This window comes from Anguilla anguilla, chromosome 8 (genome assembly GCF_013347855.1).
Source record: "Anguilla anguilla isolate fAngAng1 chromosome 8, fAngAng1.pri, whole genome shotgun sequence".
Classification (NCBI taxonomy): Eukaryota; Metazoa; Chordata; class Actinopteri; order Anguilliformes; family Anguillidae; genus Anguilla; species Anguilla anguilla.
In genome coordinates this window covers 21713771-21733260 of record NC_049208.1, presented here as the reverse complement: position 1 = coordinate 21733260, position 19490 = coordinate 21713771, and the positions used below count along the sequence as shown (strand labels likewise).

At 40.9% G+C, this 19490-nt stretch overlaps 1 protein-coding gene across 7 annotated transcripts in view; it reads left to right on the top strand.

Annotated features, from left to right (window-relative positions):
• The first annotated feature begins 1740 nt into the window (after positions 1-1740).
• obscnb (obscurin, cytoskeletal calmodulin and titin-interacting RhoGEF b) overlaps positions 1741-19490 on the top strand; it is a 129745-nt gene continuing 111995 nt past the window's right edge. For 5 of the 7 annotated variants that reach the window (XM_035428903.1, XM_035428902.1, XM_035428900.1 and 2 more), the window contains exons 1-8: positions 1741-1988; positions 6342-7453; positions 10996-11265; positions 11724-11984; positions 14305-14610; positions 15247-15513; positions 16796-16902; positions 17728-17896. In XM_035428903.1, coding sequence (XP_035284794.1) covers positions 6349-7453; positions 10996-11265; positions 11724-11984; positions 14305-14610; positions 15247-15513; positions 16796-16902; positions 17728-17896 — 2485 coding nt within the window. In that variant the 5' untranslated portion in view covers positions 1741-1988; positions 6342-6348. The remainder of the gene's footprint in view (positions 1989-6341; positions 7454-10995; positions 11266-11723; positions 11985-14304; positions 14611-15246; positions 15514-16795; positions 16903-17727; positions 17897-19490) is intronic. The other 2 variants (XM_035428905.1, XM_035428904.1) reach the window with 1 other exon arrangement.

Genomic DNA, 19490 nt, shown 5'->3' with positions numbered 1-19490 from the left:
ACCATGCGATGGTTGTGAATTAATGAGAGACTTGTGCGTTAAAATCTTTTCTTTCATTTGAGCAACACTGAGTCATTTTACGGCTGTGAACGGGATTACTGGCATTCTATGAACTTCCCTCGTTTTATTTTGTTTAATAAAACTTCAAGATACTGTTGTCATTTACAGTGCTCACGCTGTACATATGTTCACCACCATAATGTACTGTACATAACTTAAACAGATAAACATCTGGTATGTAACATTAAATAGATTTATTTTAGTATGCTATGTTCGATGAACGCAATGTTAAGAGCAGCTACTAACCGTTGTTTTTTCCATTTGTTCCATATTCGAACTAGAATGACGTAATCCGAATGTCACGATTCTCTGCAATTTTATTGCAAGAATTGGCTATTTTAGACGGGGGAGAGGGTAAAGTGTATTCGGTAATATTTCCTAGTACCCAATTAGATATGTGATCATTAGATATAAAGTAGCAACCGATGTATAGTGATGTCTAAATGTAAAAATATACTGTCATTTATTCTGTGAGATAATTGAATATTGTATGTAAATGGTACAGTCTGATTATGTATAGTATATAAGCAGGTCAACTGGCGTCAGTAGGGTCAGGGTGGCTAAAAGTAGGTGGGTGTGATTCTGTAAGGTAGAGGTGGTGGGGTTCATGCAGTGCATAGTATGCAGTTCAAAATAAGGATGAGTAGGCCTAACTATTTTCTGATTTCTAAAAACATTTTTGTTTGTTTGTTTTCCTTGGTGTTATAAAAGCCTTTTGTGGCTATATATAGGTCATTTTTTCTTAAATTCAGTTTTTAAAAGCGAATTACCTGGTGTTAAACTGGATTATTATTGATTTCATTATGAAACCACGACTTTAACACTTTAATATCTAAACAATAGCAGTGCCAGTGATTATAATGGTGAATTTAACGGTTTTTTGACATTTTATACATCTTTGGTTAAACTGCATATTTAAGGTTTATGCCACGCCCACTTCTGCTTTTAATCCAAATTCAATAAAAAATAATTTTGTTGGTTTTACAGATACAAATAAAAAGTGACATCTCCCTCCACCCCTATCAGACAAATCGGTAGGTTTTGAGCAGGAACGGCTCATTTCAAGTTCTGCCATAGCATCTCAATTAGGTTCAAGTCAGGACTTTCTCAGACTTCATTTTTGTTTCCTTTTTGCCATTCAGATGGGAACTTGTTTGTGTTTTGGATCATTGTCTTGCTGCATAATCCAATTACAATTCAGCTTCAGCTCATTCTCCTTAAGAATGAATACGTCATGTTTTCATACCTTTTTTTTTTTGTAAAAGGTATCCCATAGTCTCAGCGAGAGCTTAGTTAAATTAATAAAATGGGTAGTTATTGTTTTTGTATTGTCCATTAATGGAAACAATGGGTGCTATATTTTAAATTACAATTATAAAAATTGACTGTTATTCGTATTCGTAGTATCATGTTCTAGCTGCTAGCACATGCAACGCATTGAATCCAAGTTAGCCTATAAGGCTTTTAAATAATTATTTGGAGTACAAACATCTAGAAAGAAGTCACCTAGTAATCCAATCATAAACATTTGTTTTGTTTTGGTATGCGCGTAATAAGTAACAAAGCTTTGTTGTAATTTAAACCAAACGCTCTTAGCAGTCATGCTTTTTTCTCTTGCAAACGACACGGCTATTTTGGAAAAGAGGCTGCACCGAAAAGAAGAACGTCAGCTATTTGGCATCATGCGGTACCAAAGGAGGAAAGGGAGAATAGCGTAGACAACCCGCTGCAGTGGACTGGGGGATATCGCACTATCCCGGACAACAATTTCCTCAGGAAATTTACCTGCGATCTACGTTAATCACTGAGGATTTTTGTGAACTAAGACAACGATTGGATATATCTTTATGACTGCGGAACTTACAGCCAGGCATCCTCGTGATGGTAAAGCGTCTGTTTTACCTGTGAAAGGCTAAAAAGTAAAAGAGGTGAGACTTGATTTCTTAAATTATGGTAGCATATATATGTTCCTGATCGAAAACCAAATTAAGATTATATATCATTTACACAATTTAAATACATTTGAATTGGAGACAAGCAAATTTGTCGTTCTGTTTTGCAAACTTCCCCATCAGTACGTTTGCTTTTTAAAAATCAATTGGTCATTTGGTCGAATGCTGTTTATTTTGCTCAGCTGGACTGGTTTCTTCTTTATGTGACATTTCAGTGTATAGATCGCTCCACTCTGATAAAATTAAATTGTTTAGAGAATATAAAAAGACTGTCGCAGTTGAAACTGGAATGCTGCCACACACAGAATAGATTCCGATCTGTTGTAAATTATCGAGAAAAGCAAATAGCCTAGTTCGAAGGGTTGAATAAAGAAGTACAGTACCCCTGCCCTATCAAACAGCTGATCAGTGGCTGCTTCTACAAATGGACATGCCCCGAGACGGGGAAAGACAGCTGAAGTTATTTTTGGGACACGGTGCTCAGAAGAGTGGGGCGACAAAGATAGCAAATGTCACCCTTTTGAAAGGGACATACATGTCTTATATAAATTTGTTATGACAAAATTTTAGGAAAGGTTCCAGTACTGGTTTTATACCTGATAGACGGTAACACTTCAGACCCGAGGAACAAAGCAGGCTACAAACTGTATTGTAGTCTACAAGTGAACTGTGTTAGACTGATGTGTAACACTGATTGAATTTTGATTGTCGCCAGCTTATTGAATGCACCTACAGGCGATTAGACAATTACGCACTGATTTGAGAATCAAGGTGCACTCCCTCATTAATGGCCAACGCTTCTGCTTCCCTCTCCTTTTAATATCAAGTGTTCACCAGCTACAAATATAGCTTTATTATGTTTATCTCTTCAGTGGGAGCTATGAATCAGTGAGGTTCAGGTCACTTGGCTTTAGGTACAGTTGATCTAACAGGTCAAGACTTAAAACAGCTGTTCTTCCATTTTATGTGACGTATTTGACGCAGGGCTCTCTTCCTTTTGAGCGCGATAAAGAGAAGGCGGGAGAACTCGCCTTGATCCAAATCGGTATTTTATGTGATAGTTAAGAGTATCTATGTTCTAAGGAAGCCTAGCGGTTATTCATTTGGTTGGCATTCTTGACTGATATGAAGTTGGAGATTAAACTCAATACCTGTGCTTATGGTCTTGTCAAATTTCCATTGGCGAGTAGAAAATAATGGCCGACGGAGTTTGAATGGAATGGCTTCGTAAAGATGTGGAATCCTTTATTGTACGTGAATCGAAAAAACACACTACAAACTACAAACAAGCAACTGGATGAAGTAGTTATAATTAGGAAAACACTTCAGTCTTTGAAGTCTTCCCCCCCAACTAGTTGGTTTAAATTTGTAATACACCAGGAAATGCTGTGCCACAGAATTCTAAATTAACTGAGGGAATTGGCTGAGAGATTTACTTGAACTATACATAATTGAGCTTGCATAACACTGTCGCAAGCATTCCATAACAACAGTTGTGACGGTGTATTACAACCTATGAACACTTAAAGTGTATAACACTGTCTTGCAACAATACATTTTTTGACACAAACTGACACATAACAGTGCTTATGCCTGGTGCATGTTTAATTTTGATAACTATACAAGTGACATTATGTTAGCCACCAATCATGACAAGAGACTGTGACACCAGTCATAATATTGCATGCCACAAAATATGTGGAGTGTAGGTAAATAATAGCATATTGACAATGCAATTGACATGAAAGCAGCACATAGACCAGAACCATCAGGACCCCAAATATTTTACAACAATATTATCCTTACATGTAATTTTAATATTTCATATTGTTTTTAAATGCACTGGAGTAAGTATTGAAGTCCAAGAGAATCCTCAAAAGGATTTTATTTATAAACACAGTGCTTTTTGAAATACATTTCTACATAATTTCAGTCATAGTCCTCATGCAAGTAATGAAATATAAAGCATTTCATCATAATGACTTATGTCATGGATACAATAAAGCATCAAGTGAGTGTCCAGTATAAAATAGGGATTCCAGTTTTTGAGTTCTATTTGGTAGTATTTCCATAATAGGAAAACATCTAATCAGGTGAATGATACATGCTTGGGTCGTGTTGAATCATTTTAAGTAGTACAAGGGTCAACATTGGTAGCTTATACCAAACTTTGAACAAAAAATAAAATAAAATACATATCTTCCCACATACATATTTAATGTTAGTTGCAAGAGTAAGAAGTAAATGCTATGCTGTGTGAAACACAGAGGTCAAATGTTGATGTGCATGCAACTGATGTACACAGAATAACTGTGAGTATCTCAGGTAGCAAAATGTGTCTACTGCTGACATATGACCAGTTATAATCTGTGTGCTAATTGAAATAAACAAAACACAGACTAATTCCAGTCTATTTGAATCTGTGATGAACAGATGGAAAACAATTTCAGCCCTGTTTTGAAAATAAGCTTCATTGTCATTTATGCCACAGCCCAGTCTAAGCAACATGGAATACTGGAGGCACACACTGTATGATGTCATATCCTGTTATCTCTGCTCTTTACTTAAGAGTTATTTTAGGTGCTATGGAGAAAGGAATGCCTGGGTTGGTCTTTCCACATTTTAACAGCACTTATCAAGTACTCATAGGGATGTTTCTTCTTACCTTGTTTTTGTGAATTTTAAATATGTTGTCAATAAATGAAAAATGAACTAATTAGTAATAAAAAAAATCCCTTTGCTAGCAAATGTACAGTAAGGTTACATTGCACCATTTGAATCCAGGCTTGTTGTTTACATTTGGCACTGGATCTGTGTGATATCATTAGCTAGCTACTGTAATGTGGAAGAAAACGAACTAACTTTGCACTTGCATTATAAAAAATAAAGAAAAGATAAAAAGGCTATATACATGATGGCATGATCTTTTACGTCATGATATACACTGCATAAGCACGCACACCACAGTTTAAAAACAGAACTTCACTTGCTAAGCATGGCACCAGTCTAGCAGGAGATTAGTTCTATGCATGGTAGAATGGTTTTCACACTCTGTACATCCTCATACATTTCCTGCCTCCACAGATTATTCTTACCAAGTATTAGGCTAGGAGATAAATTCTGTCCAATGGCTACTTGTGTCAACTTTAACCAATGGGCTGCTGTACTGGGAATCAGTTTTGTCTTTCATTACATTCTGTTCTCTCCATTTTCTATTTGATCAATCTGCTGAGCAGAAACTCTCACAAATATCTGTTTACATTGCTCAATGTTTACTAAACAAATTCAGGGTACACAAACGGTGCCCTTTGTGGGATTTGAACCACATCCCTCTGAGTACATCACATAACAGCACCTCATTACGCGAATGATAAGTGCCCATATGGTGTTGCATGTTGTTGGCTGTTGTCGGCAGCCATACAAGCTGTTTCCAGGCAGACTGACTCCCTCGAGTATCACTCTCCCCTGAGCGATGGTAGTTCCAATTCCCTGTCCCATTAGAAGGCGTTAATCCATGACCCTCATGGTCATCTGAGTCCAAGTTCTAGCTTTGCAGTTCTCAAGGATGATGAAAGCCTTCTCACATTTAGAAGCAGAAAGGTCAGCAATTCATTGGATTACCAATGTGTCCGCTTACCCTCAAATGCAAAGAAAATCTTTTTACATTTTTGAGTGGTGTTGTTAATTTTTCTCTCATGTTACATTGTTGTATTTCAAAAGTTGTAGCTATGTCACATTGTGTTTTATATCACAGAGCAGCTAAGGCAATGGAATGGAATGCAAAGTCCTGCTGCTAACCAAAGCAGTGGACACTCCGGTCAGGAAAGGCTTCACCTCTCAAAACTTTTATAAATGGCGCCTCGCCTTCTGGTGGTGCTATAAGGTTAAAAAGAAGGTCATAGCTTAGAAATGTCAATGTCAATGACTTCATGAAAACTTATAATATAGCATGTGAGTTTAAGAGGCAGAAGCTGGGGTACTGCAGCACAAAGAGCTTTGTCATGTGCCAGGATAGGCAGGCTGCTAAGAGCTCCATAGTTTTCGTTGATGAACGTAGGGAGATTTAAGAAGCTAGTGATGATTTACGGACATATGGAAGTAAACAAACAGAAGTTGTGAAGATACTGGCAGCAGCTACTGAATTTCTGTTCGTAATGCTGACTTTATTTACAGTTCTTCATTACTTTGCCTGATGGAATCATTTAATTAGCTTTCTGTTTTCTCTACAGTTTTTTTAATTCACTAAATTCAGTAAATAGCCTCATTGGATGTGGAGAGGTTCTATGGTTATTAGTCACCATTATAAAAGTGATTTATTCTCTTCTGCAGTAAACTGATGGATCAGAACTTGTTTGGAGGAGTGCCCCGGTTCCTGACCCGGCCAAAGGCCTTTTCAGTGTCCGTTGGCCGAGATGCCACGCTCAGCTGCACGATTGTGGGCAATCCGGTGCCAGTGGTCACCTGGGAGAAGGAGAAGCTACGACTGACCTCTGGGGGGCGCTTCAAGACAGTAGAAGATGGGGACACATACCGCCTAACAATTTATGACCTGACCCTGGAAGACAGTGGCCAATACATGTGTCGTGCCAAGAACACTGTTGGAGAGGCCTATGCCGCCGTCACCCTCAAGGTGGCCCTGCCGGAGCAGATTGTGGATCGGGCCCCCTTGTTCTTGGTCAAGCCTGTCTCTGCCCGGGTCGGCCTGGGGGAGGACGTCACCTTCCAGTGTCGGGTGGCGGCTCACCCAGAACCCACTTTCGACTGGGAGAAGGACGGGCGCTATGTGGGTGAGTCCAACCGTGTCCAAATCAGTTCAGACAGCGATGGAAGCTCCTTGAGGATCAAGTGTGTCCGCAGCCTGGACAGCGGCACCTACACCTGCCGGGCCCAGAACTCCATGGGCCGATCCCAGGCCGCCGCTGCCCTTGTGGTGGAGCTCCAGGATGCCCGGCAGCTGGCCAATGCCGACAAGAGCACCTCTCTCCTCTCACACCTGCAGAAGCGCAAGGAGGAGATGCGCAAGGACATCACCGTATACCGCACAACTGAGGCTATATCCTCCACTGGCTCCTCCTCCATCATCTCCAAGACGCCCGAGGGGCTGAGCAGTCTTGGTCTTAGCCTGGCTCAGGACCACGACCGCATAGCTGCCCTGGCCGGGAAGTTGCCTAAGGGTGTGTTCACCCGTACCTGCACCGTGACGGAGGGCAAGCACGCCAAGCTCAGCTGCTTCGTCACCGGCCGTCCCAAGCCTCACATCATCTGGAGGAAGGACGGGACCAACATCGCAGAGGGCCGCAGGCACGTGATGTACGAGGACCAAGCCGAGAACTTCATCCTCAAGGTCCTGTACTGCAAACAGAGCGACAATGGCCTCTACACCTGCAATGCCTCCAACCTGGCTGGACAGACATACAGTGCCGTGCTGGTGATCGTTAAAGGTAATGCTTTTCCAATATAACTGTGCAGTGTTCCCTTTGACATCTGAGGAATATTGGGATAGCTTCATTTTCAGTATAAAAGAAACAAAAACTTCATATGAATTTGAGTGTGAGAAAAAAGAGAGCGAATGTGTATGCCAGTGTATGCATTTGTGTTGGTGTATACTGGTGTATTCAGCCTAACTATTGTTTCTAGATTTGTTTTACTGTACGACCAGCCTGTGGCTAATTCCTAAATACAGAAGGATTGCTCAGTTCCGCTTTCACATACCCCTGGGGCCCATGGTGGTGCTTACTAAAATACTGTTTTGTTTTATGGTATGATTTCAGCAATTTAGTGCATTTTCTTAGATGATATACAGCTGAGTTGAGTTTAATTGATACTCAAAATTCAAATGAACAAACTTTTCAAATGAACAGGCAAACCCTGAGTTATAAGGGTTTCAGATTTCTTTTCTGCTGCAAGGTCTATTACATTGAGCGTAAGGATTGTGAATTGAATTGTTAGGTGATTTTTTGAAGAACTGGCTTGGTACACAGCAGACTGTTTCCTTGCTTATCCTTGCCAGCCATCATTGTGATTAATTGATCTACTGCGCTGGATAAGTTACATTGCTTGCAAGATCTCTGCAGGTCCATAGCAAACATTGCAATGTTGAATCATTCCTGTACCGACTATTCATTCATTAATTTACCTGATTGGATATAAGGTATTTCTTAAAACTCACAGTGCTGAATTTTGAGATGTGCAGAAAGACTGGGGAAAGATAAATGACGTCCTGGGGCAGTTTCAATATGAAATGCCTCATCAAACACCCTAAGGGCAAAGGTGAATAACAGAAATCTGATCACAAGGTACTTTAATGAGCTTCTTAAACTTCTTAGCTATGTGTGTATGGTAAGATTTGCATACATGTATTTTAGTATAGCTTTGCCTTCTCAAATACACAGTGCTTACATTGCAGTCGAGTTTGCCCGTCTTGAGACCTGAAAGCCACCTGAAATCACCTGAAAGCCTGGGTCAGGGTTAGCTGTAAAAAGTAAAAACGTATTAAGCTGTGCACATGCTGGTGTGATCTTTACCTTGCAAAAGTGACAGAACACAGAGTGCCCAAAAGCACACACCCCGGATCACTTTCATGCTTTTTATGCATTTTTTGGCAAGACAAGGTTTACATTAGTTGTATAAGGAATCACTTTGGCCACAGGTGTCAAACTCCAGTCCTAGTGATGCCACAGTGTCTGTTGGTTTTTGGTGTATTTCAGCTGTTGATTTGTTAATGAGTCCACATCTGTCATTCTCAAGACCTCAATTAGCCACTTCTTGAGAGGAAAGCACAAAAACCTGCAAACGTTGTGGCCCTCGAGGACCCCTTTTCTTGGCTATGCTTAGCTGTCATGTGTTCTTCTTGAAGAGCAGGCTTAACGCGTGAAAAGTAGTAAAACTAGTTGTATAGTGATTTTCTAGGCAGTTGAAACATGATTTGTTATACAACCCTAGAAGGGAAAACACAAAAACCAAAAAAAGTTATTTAAATTGACCATGATGGTATTATGGTCAAACACACCTTACACCCTAACTGCTGCTTACTTAGACACAGACATAGTGCACATCCACAGTTGGAGACACAAACACACACACACACACACACACACACACACACACAAAAGAAAAGTCCACATGCACATGCTCATATTAAACATACACTGATGGACACACATGGACGCGCAAACATATTTACTTGGTATTGTCAGAGAGTAGAGGATGGATGACCTCTTCTGCCCATCCAGCCTTGCTGTCAGCAACATTTGACCTTTCACTGCCTTCCTCATTTAGAAGAAAAGCTAAAGGTGATTCAGAGCTTCATGCAGTAAACGGTGTAAAGCAAAGAACTGTGCTGTATCAGACCCTAACATGGGGTTTGTTGGGTCTGGTGTGATGTTAGTGTAGCAATGATGGGCGGTGCTCTGTTTCAGTTATTTTCTGCTTGTGATGAGTGGCACCCAGATGACATGATGACTAGTAGGCACTTGCTTCCTGGTGGAAGAAGTTTTGTGAGCTCCCATGTATACAGCTGGATAGCAGATCCAGAAGCTCTGCATTTTGAATACAGTGTGTACATGTGTGGTTTCAAATAGGACTTGGCACCGTATGCCATCTTTCTTTAGCCCTACTATATCAGAAAGTGAGATAACAATATCCAGTTAGCTATTACGGTAATGTTTTATTGCTTGGCATGGTTGCTCTGGGTTACAAGCTAAATGGTGCTGTGGAGACAGGGCCATTTAATGGTCACCCAGTGGCACCTTCCTGTTAAAAGCAGGGAGCCTTCCAACTGCCCAATAAGCACAGTGCGTTACTATGAGAAAGGTCATTCTGTAATCCGTGGTTCCTTCAAAAAACCTCACCAGATGGTCAAAATAAATAAATCCATTGCAGGTGTTATCATGACCACTGTGCACTTCCAAAATATGCAGTCACTCCCAATATACACTCTTTTAAATCATATGATGAAATTAAATGTTGAAGTACAACATTTGGTCATCTGCAGCTAATCATTTGTAAGGCATTTGGAAGTAATCTTAAATGGATGGGTAAAAAATTATGTTTAAAATCTTTAAACCCTGTCTCAAAACTGCTCATCTGCCATGACAACTGGAATTTGCAATAGCACCAGTTAGTTTATGACAATAAATTGGAAAGATATAAACTTTAAAGTAAATTAATTTTCAAAAAAGGGCACGTGCTGCATGCAGAAAATATCTAAATTTATTGCGAGAATGTGTTGAACAGCCAGCTTTTGATAGACGGAAGTGATTACCGCTGTAAAGATGGCAGTACTGCCTTAAAAAAACTGCTTTCTTAGCAAAGCAAATGTTGTTGTGTTTTTATGTGGACTTTTCAGGATGACAGTGAGAATTTATATTCTGGGAAGCACCCCACCAAATGGACCTATGGCTGTCACATTACAGGGAGTGACATGTGTCTCTTGGACTGGCCCTGTAGTATCTGTTTGCAAAAGTTTAGGAGGATTTGGTTTCCTGACTGAACCGTTTTACATATTCTGTAGAAAGGTTTGTAGAAGATATCAGGTCATATTGGAACCATGAGACCATATTATGATATTGAGGTGGTTTTTGCAAGAAAGCTAACTCATTACGGTTCAAATAATATTCTAATTGTACTTCTTGCTGTCAGAAGTGAATAAGGACTTTCAATACAGAAATGGCAATTGCTTCCTGGTGGGTGGTTGTTAACCATGCTCTCAAAATGTAAATTAGATTGACCAAACTGCTTTGATTTACTTTTCTAGATGTCTTTTTTACTGACAATGCAGATAATTGTAAAAAAAAAAAAAAAAGTTTTAGTATTTCCCTTTAAATCTCCGTTATCTACAATGTCTGCAGAGACACAGTAACAAATGACCAGTTCAGCCTTACCAGACAAAGCCATTGTTTTGTTTAACAATGTATCAGGGTCTTTTCCTGGCCTTTCTCTGTTGATGTTTAAATAATTAACTTGTGGGTTGTCTGATTTGCAGAACCTAAGGTGCAATTCAGGACAAAGCTGCAGGATGTGGAGGTGAGGGAGAAGGAGACGGCCATGCTGATGTGCGAGGTGCCCGTCCCGGCCACCAAGGCCAGCTGGTTCATGGAAGAGACACGGCTGGAAGAGAGTGCCAAGTACCGCATTGAGGCGGAGGGCACCCTGCGCCGGCTCACCATCCACAACGTCAACACCAACGATGACGCTGTCTACATCTGCGAGATGAAGGAGGGAAGCCGCACTGTGGCCGAGCTCACTGTCTTAGGTACTGCACTGCAAGCCATTTTAAGCCTGAGTTATCAGACCAAAGATAGCTGCTGGATGACTAGCAGCTACCATACACATTTCCATAAATTGAAAGTGCGCTTTATTACATTACATTCATATGTTCATGTTTTTAGCACCCTTATTTAAAAAAGATTCGGCACCATACTTACACAGGACCAGCTGTGGGCCTTACAGAAGACCCTATGATTTCATATTTATTGGTGATTACATGGCATGTAAACATAATCTTGAAAGATACAGAATCTTGTGTCTGTTTTGAGTATGTCTCTTCATATTCATGTCAAAACATCAGTTCTGTCAGTCATTTCTTCTGAGTGGCAGACATACATATTTCAACTTTGTTTCGGTGCAGACAAAACATTGTGGTACGATAGCATTTTTGTACCATTGCAATGTTGCCCGTGCCTTGCAGTAACACTTTTCCTTTGCCTGCAGGCAACATCACCAAGAAGCTCCCGCGGAAGACCGTGGTTCCGGTCAGTGACACGGTGCTCTTCTGTGTGGAGCTGGAGGAACCGTGCGAAGGGGCCTACTGGACCAGGAAAGGCGAGCGGCTGAAGGAGGACGCCCGCGTGTCCATCGCATGCGTGGGCCGACAGTACACCTTGACCATCCGCGACTGCCGTGCCGAAGACTCTGGGGAGGTCGCCTTTGTGGCCGGAGACTGCAAAACATCCACGCAATTCTCCGTCACTGGTGAGACCACGCACACATACAAAAATGAACACACAAATAAACACACTCACACACACACACTCACAAATCCATGCACTGACACACACAAATGCACACACACACACACACGCACGCACATCCATGCCCTGACACACACAATTGTACACACACACACACACACACACTGACAAAATTTTTTTATCTTATTTTCCATTGTGTAAGTACAGCACATGAGGCAGCCCCAATTAAATTTGAGCACAAACTCAAGTTTTATTTTTAAAAGTCCCTTAAATCCACTATGGATGATAATTTAAACTGTTAAAATTTAAGCAGTGTGTCCAAGATTAAGAACCATGACTGAAAAATTGTCTGAGGCCAGCAAATTGGCAAGTTCTTGCACTGTCACCTGTTGTAAGGTACATAACGGTTACACTGGACATTTAGGCTAAATTTTATTAATAGTGACTCCTGTTAAAATTAGATTGACCTAACTGCTTTGATTTACAACCTCATCCATAATAATTTCTTTACTAAAAGGGTGTCATATTCCTGGAGCAACAATTACTCTATACTTATATCATAATCCATCACTACCATCCTATTTAGTGTTTCTTAAAGTCTCCCCTGAGCCTTGGTGTGACAAGCAAGATTGCCAATGATGGATGAGCTTCAAATTTCAGAGAGCTCAAACTGATCCGCTGGGACTGAAATAGAAGGAAAGCCACTCCTCACTACATGACACCTAGTGACATTTTTTAAGATTGACTGTTGATTATTTTGCATTCTTGCTGGATTATTTATTACCACATTTACCGCAGTACACAACACCATGCACTAAGGACTGTTGTGTACTGCGGTAAATGTGGCAATAAATAATCCGGCAAGAATGCAAAATAATTTTACACCCTCTGACCAGGTCTACCTTAGGGATGCAGTGGTTCATAAAACTTACAGTTTCAGTTCAGTCCAATACATCTTTGGTAAAGTAGAGAAAAAGTACTATTGCCAGTGCCAATCAAATTTTAATTTATGTGGCAAAAAAAGTTTTTAAAAATGGTTATCAAAATGTAACTAAATCATTATCAAATGCTTGAGAACAAACATATTTTTCACTGGCTTTCTTTCAAAAGAAAAAGTCTTATTTTCAAATAGAGACTAACACTCACATTAAAGGCTAAAGTAATCAAAAACCATGCTCTTAAATCCCTAATCTTCCACTCTCCATTCTAAGGCTGCTATGAACTCCACCAAGGCTTTGCTTATGGATTTCACAGTGTCTAAATCTACTTGGTCAGGGTGTTTGAATGCTGCAGCAAGGTGGAGTTGTTCTCATCCTAACTCTGTCCTTCTTGTGCTTGTAATGGTCACACCAGGGTTATGTTGATATACAGTAAATCGCCCATCATGATTGACTTGTTTACATTAGTAAACGGCACACTTGCAAAGCAATGCTTGCACACAGACATGTTGTATGACATTAAGTAGAATATGTGGGTGGCAAACTGAATGGATTGTTTTTTTTTTTTTAAAGGAACCACTGCATGCCTAGTCTATATAGTCACTCTAGCCCCATCATACTCATTCAGGCACAAATAGGCTTCACGCTGTTGGCATGAATGTTTGCTTAAACTTAAGGGTATATTTATGTCTACTCTATATTTCGACAAAATAATGCCTTTCACATGAGCCAGTCCATTCTTTTGGCTCATGGCTCAGTGAGCAATGTCTACTAATTTATGAATGAAAAAATGAGGCTCAATGTCATATTGAAACAGGGTGATCCCTGAAATGTACTGCTTTTTATCAATAGCAAGTTGTCTTAGGGCAGGAATGACCAAGTGTGTGACAATAGAATAAAACATATATTGGATATGGTATGCACCAAGACAGCAGTGCTGTTTTTCTAATTTTATAATAACTTATTTTACTTTTGCTGATAATACAAAATATAATTGACACATGCTGCGGCTTAATTTAGAACTGTCTGGGATGTGACCTTGGGACTATCTGTTTATCCACTTCACCCCATGCTGCCCAACAGTGCCTACATGGCAAAAGGCAAAAATTAATTCAGTCTTAAGATGTATTTTAGTCATATATTTACATTTAAAAGCCTATTTCTATTACTATTTTTACTAAGTAAGTTAAAAGGATTGCCAATTAGTTTTTTTGAGCTCATTTCAAGTGTCAATGGTTAAGACAATTTCACTTGTCAAGTACAGTAGCTTAAGCAAATGTTTTGTACTTGAGTGGGGAAAAAAATGTATATTTTGACTCAATACCAGACTAAAACACAGACTTTTTTGCAATGTAAATGACCCTCTCCTCTTTCGCACTTCAGCTCCAAGAAAGCACCCTCCAGACCCCCCAGTCAACCCTGTGGTGAGGAACAAGACCAGCTCTTCGCTCATGTTGTGCTGGTTGCCACCAGACACTGACCGACCTGTGCCCATCTCTGGCTATGTGGTGGAGAGGAAGAAGTTGGGCACCCAAACTTGGGTGAAATGCCACATCTCTGCTTTTGTATCCAGCACTGAATTTACAGTCAGCGGGATCACAGAAGAGGCCAGCTACCAGTTCCGCATTACTGCCGTGAACGACTTTGGCCAGAGCCCTTGTTTGGAAGTGCCTGGAACCTTCTACCTTGGTGGGTCTTGTGTCCCTGTGTGTTCTCTAACACAGTGCACACCTCACCACTGCTCTGTGTGTTTTTTAATGCAACACACACTATACAGCAGTATAAGACTAAAATAGCTCTATGCATTCTTCATAGCGCCACTCTGCACAGTCTCTGACAGAATACACACCATAGCCCTGAGCTTCCTTATACACAACATACACCATATCAAAGCTCCAAGAATTCATTAACTCTGTGTCACGGTCCTGTTCATTCTGTAATCCGGCATGCGCTGCTCGAAGCTTAGTCCTCAAATTTTCAGATACCATAGTTCCTCTGCAAAAAACTTGAATCAGAACTGTCTTGTGTATTGACATTTCTTAAATGTTTATAGTATTAGGGCCTGAATTTCCATGACTTTAAGCTGAAGTAAAAGTAGATAAAGAAATGAATGTTTTTAAGGGCTGAGAGTCTGTGGCTGTTGATTTCTGTCGGGAACCCTGAAAAGTGCCAAACTCTCTGTGCTGTATAGGTATGGGGCATCCCTCGCCAAGGCATAACTAGGCTGGATGGCATACCTGCCATCCCAAAAGAATCTTTGGATTTTATTAGCAGAGTAGTCCTGTTGTGGTTTGACTGTCCCTGCTCTGTGTCCTGTCTCCCTAGAGCCCACCGGGGAGGTGAAGTCTGGCCTGGTGAACAGCACCGCCACGGAGGGCGAGGAGGCCTCCTTCACCGTGGAGCTGTCGGCCATCTGCTCGGGCTCCTGGTCGCTGAATGGTCACACCCTGCGCAGTGGCGGGGACTACCTCATCACCCGCAACAAGACCACCCACGTGCTGCTCATCCGCCAGGTCCGGCAGGAGCTCCACGGGGCCACACTGCTGTTCACGAGTGGTGGCGCTGAGAGCTCATGCACGCTCAGCGTGAAGGGTGAGCTGGGAAGGCCCCCGCAGGGCCCATAGACCCGACACGCAGTGATTCATGTACTGAGAATGGGGATAACACAAAATAACACAGTATGACATGACATGACATAGCATAACATTACAGTACACAGCATAAAATAATAATGAGAACAAACCAATCAGTCCAATGCTCACCATTTCCCTACCACTAAAATGTACCTAGTGCTCAGTTTGCCTACAAGCTAGATAGTATCTAGCACTGTATCAACCCTGGTATTGAAAACCCCTTGCCTCTAGCACATATCCTGGCAAGCTATTCCACGCAGTGATTACTCTGTGTTAAACCACTGTGGGATCCACAGTGTGGACTGCATAATGTTAACTGCTGTGTGATTTATTCATTTACTTGCTTACATGTTTGGCAGGGATAATGCACAAATGTCAGCATACAGTAGATATATGTGTATCCAGCAAATTGCACCACCAGAATTAGCTCAGAGGATAATTTGAATCTGTAGTAAACATATCGGCGGGGATGCAGCAGGTTGAAATCAGCTTTGTTCTGCTAAGGGTTGGGTGGTTTTTTAATTTTTTATATGTCTTTATATAGAAATATGTCTTTTAATTAGCAGCATATAGCATTCTAAGCACATATTCTCCTGATTACTGAAACAACGTTTTTTAATGTGCCAGGCTACCAGTCAGCTTCCATTTTTATGCACACAAATATTTGTTTTGTTTAGGCTTAAAGCTGTAAAGAACTTGGAATCGACATTCTAAAGACGCATAAAATCTCACTAATGGAAATGTTGTTACTGAGAGAAAAGTAGCTGTGAATGGCTGCTGTAGTATTGGGGCCTGTAGGTTGGAAACGGTCACCTGCCTGATGGCATCAGAGTGCCCATGCTTCAAGCTGCAGAGGTCTTTAAACAAAAATGTTTGTGTTATGGTGCTGACCTGAGAGACATGGTTGATGACTCCATATTGAGAAGAGAGTGAGAGGATTGGCTAAAAAGAACTCTACTACCTTCATCTTAAGCTTTAAATAGAGAGAGGTGATTAGTACAAAGATGTGACTTGAATGTATACAAATATTTTAGCAGTCAACATGCCTCAGCGTGTATTGACGTGTAGCTTAGTATCTAAGGGGACAGCAGAATGCTACAAATTTTCATAACACTGGCAAGAACAAACAATGTTTTTTCTAACATGGACTGATTTAGTCCATTCACTTTCGTGCTCTGAAGTGGAAACTTAAAATCTCAATTGTTGGAGCTGCTTTCTGAGGTGATATCTGTATTTCGCAGCTGCCCCAGCACAGTTCACCAATAAATCTGCGCAGACAGAGGTGGTGAGCTGCACCGAACATTCCTCTGCGCAGCTGCATGCAGAAGTGTCGGACACCAAGATCTCGGTGCGTAAATGGAGAACGCCGCATGTTTGAATTTCACTCTTTTTAAAATTATCCTCCTATGACCCAGCGATTCATTTTTGTACCCTGTAGGGGGCTTGAGTATCTGGTCTTAATTTGTAGAACCATATATTCTACTGTGCAGAAGGTAGCACTGTCGCCTCACACCAAGGAGGGCTTTCTGTGTGGAGTTTGCATGTTCTCCCTGTGTCCATGTGTGTTTCCCCCGGGTACTCTAGTTCTTCACATAGCCCAAAGACATGCGCGTTAGGCTAATTGGATACTCTAAATTGCCCATGGGTATGAGTGGGTAAGTGAATGGTGTGTGTGCCCTGGGATGAAATAGCGGCCTGTCCCCTGGGATGAATTGGCAGCCTGTGTCTCGCCCAGTGCATGCTGAGATAGGCTTCTGGCCCCCGCAAACCTGACCTGGGAATAAGTAGTTTAGATAATGGATGGATAGACTTTTTCTCATCCAAGACACTTGTGTTATATCAAAAAATGTAAATAAACAGGTTCTTCTACCGGGTCTCCAGAGGTTACTGGAGATGACCTTTCCTACTATGTGCTGGTCTGCAAGTTGGATGACAAGTTTTTTAAATAATACATGCTGTAATGCGGAAACTGACTGTAATGGCAACTGAATATTTAATTCATTTTTACAACACAGTCTAATCATAATGACAAATTATATTACGTCTTCATTATAATTATTTTATACTTAAATTGTTATTGGGAATACCCTACAGTACATTTATGAATCGTGTATGAAATCACATTAATTGCATCATGGAATTATACTTATTATTTATACTTTTCTGGGTGCAGGTAGTCTGGATGAAGGATGGCCGGGAACTGAAGATGGGTAAGAAGTATGAGAGCGTGTGCTCAGACCGCACGCGCCTGCTCATGGTCCACAACATGACCGAGGAGGACGCGGGCACCTACGAGTGCGTCTGCGATGGAGACCGAATGTCCCTTCAGCTGGCTCTTAAAGGTAATGTCTGGACAGCAGAGTTTTGCACGGAAATCGCTGCATGAAACTCATAGGAGGGCCAATTAATTTTCAGCTAATTAAATGCTTCAAATACTAAAATACTACTGCTTCCATAATTTTGAACATTTCTTTGTTAATACTTAGCAGCAGTATACTGTAGGTATGTTTTGTAGCCTACAAAATTACTGAATTAGTCGTGGGTATTTAAGGGCATAAAAACTGTTCTAAGCTAAGCTCTGGAACATCTGTTGGTTATGGCTATCTTCCTATACTGGTATGTACATAGCCAAGAGGAAGGGGCTAGGTGAGAGGTAGAGAGATTGAGCTGCAAAGCAGCCGTATTCAGCTCTAAGTTAAGCATAATAAAGGTCAGTGTGGTGTGATAATGTAGTGTTGCTTCTGAGGCCTCTGTTTCACTGAAGCAAACAAACCCCATTACTGTTTCAAACTTATATGTCATGTCTGGTTATAAAATACACTAACTGGTTAGATTTGTTTTCCCTTGATGTTAACTATTTTGTCTGGAAAGCAGCGGGGATCATCAATTTTTGTGATTTTTTTTTGACAAGTTTATGTGACATCAAAAGACACATTATGTGACATCACACCTCTCTGTCAACTGTGTTCCAAGGGTGTTACAGCATGTTGCATTTTATTTACAGTGCAATGCTCAAGATGGTGATTGTTTGGACTGCAATTAAAATTAATTAAATTAGTCAAAATTACAGTCAAATTAAATAAAGCTGACCGTCTGCACTATAACCAAATATTCATTGTTCCATTTCAAATCCAATGCGCTGGAATACAGGAGCAAAACAACAAAAATTGTGTCACTGTTGTATGGACTGTGTCACTTATGTATGGACTGCATTGTGTATTATTATCATTTAAAAAAACCACAGCCTTGATAATACTGGAAAACCACAGCCACTGGATGACTGAAATGAAATAAAAATGAAGGAATCCTGAGCTAACCGTAATCTGCCAGCTAACCCAGCCAGATGGCAATATTTTCACATTGGCCGGGACCACTTTAGAGAGCATATGTGCGACCTCTGACCTACTGGGTGTGGAAAGCCGCTCATGGCACCTGACACATGCATGGCTTTGAGTAACAGGAGCAGGTGGCTTACAGCTTCAGAGCCAGTTAAAGGAGGGCCCAAGTTCCTTCTGGTACTGCTGTAAATGAAGGCCCCCAGCTGTACACACACAAATACAAACATGCACAAACACACACACACACATGCATGCAGACACACTCACACACGCACTCACACACGCACACACACGCATAGGAACACACACACACACACACACACACATACACACACCTAGACACAAACACAAATACACAGAAAACACACTCAAAATAAAAAATAAACATGCTGCCACATTAAATACACATTTGCACACATACAAACACAGACACACATGCAAATACACAAGCATATACGGAGAAGCATACACACGTGCACACACACACACACATTCACACATACACTTAGACACAAACACACACATACACGACACTCTCTTTCAAAATACACCTGCTGCTACATTACATACATACACATTTGCACACACACAAACACAG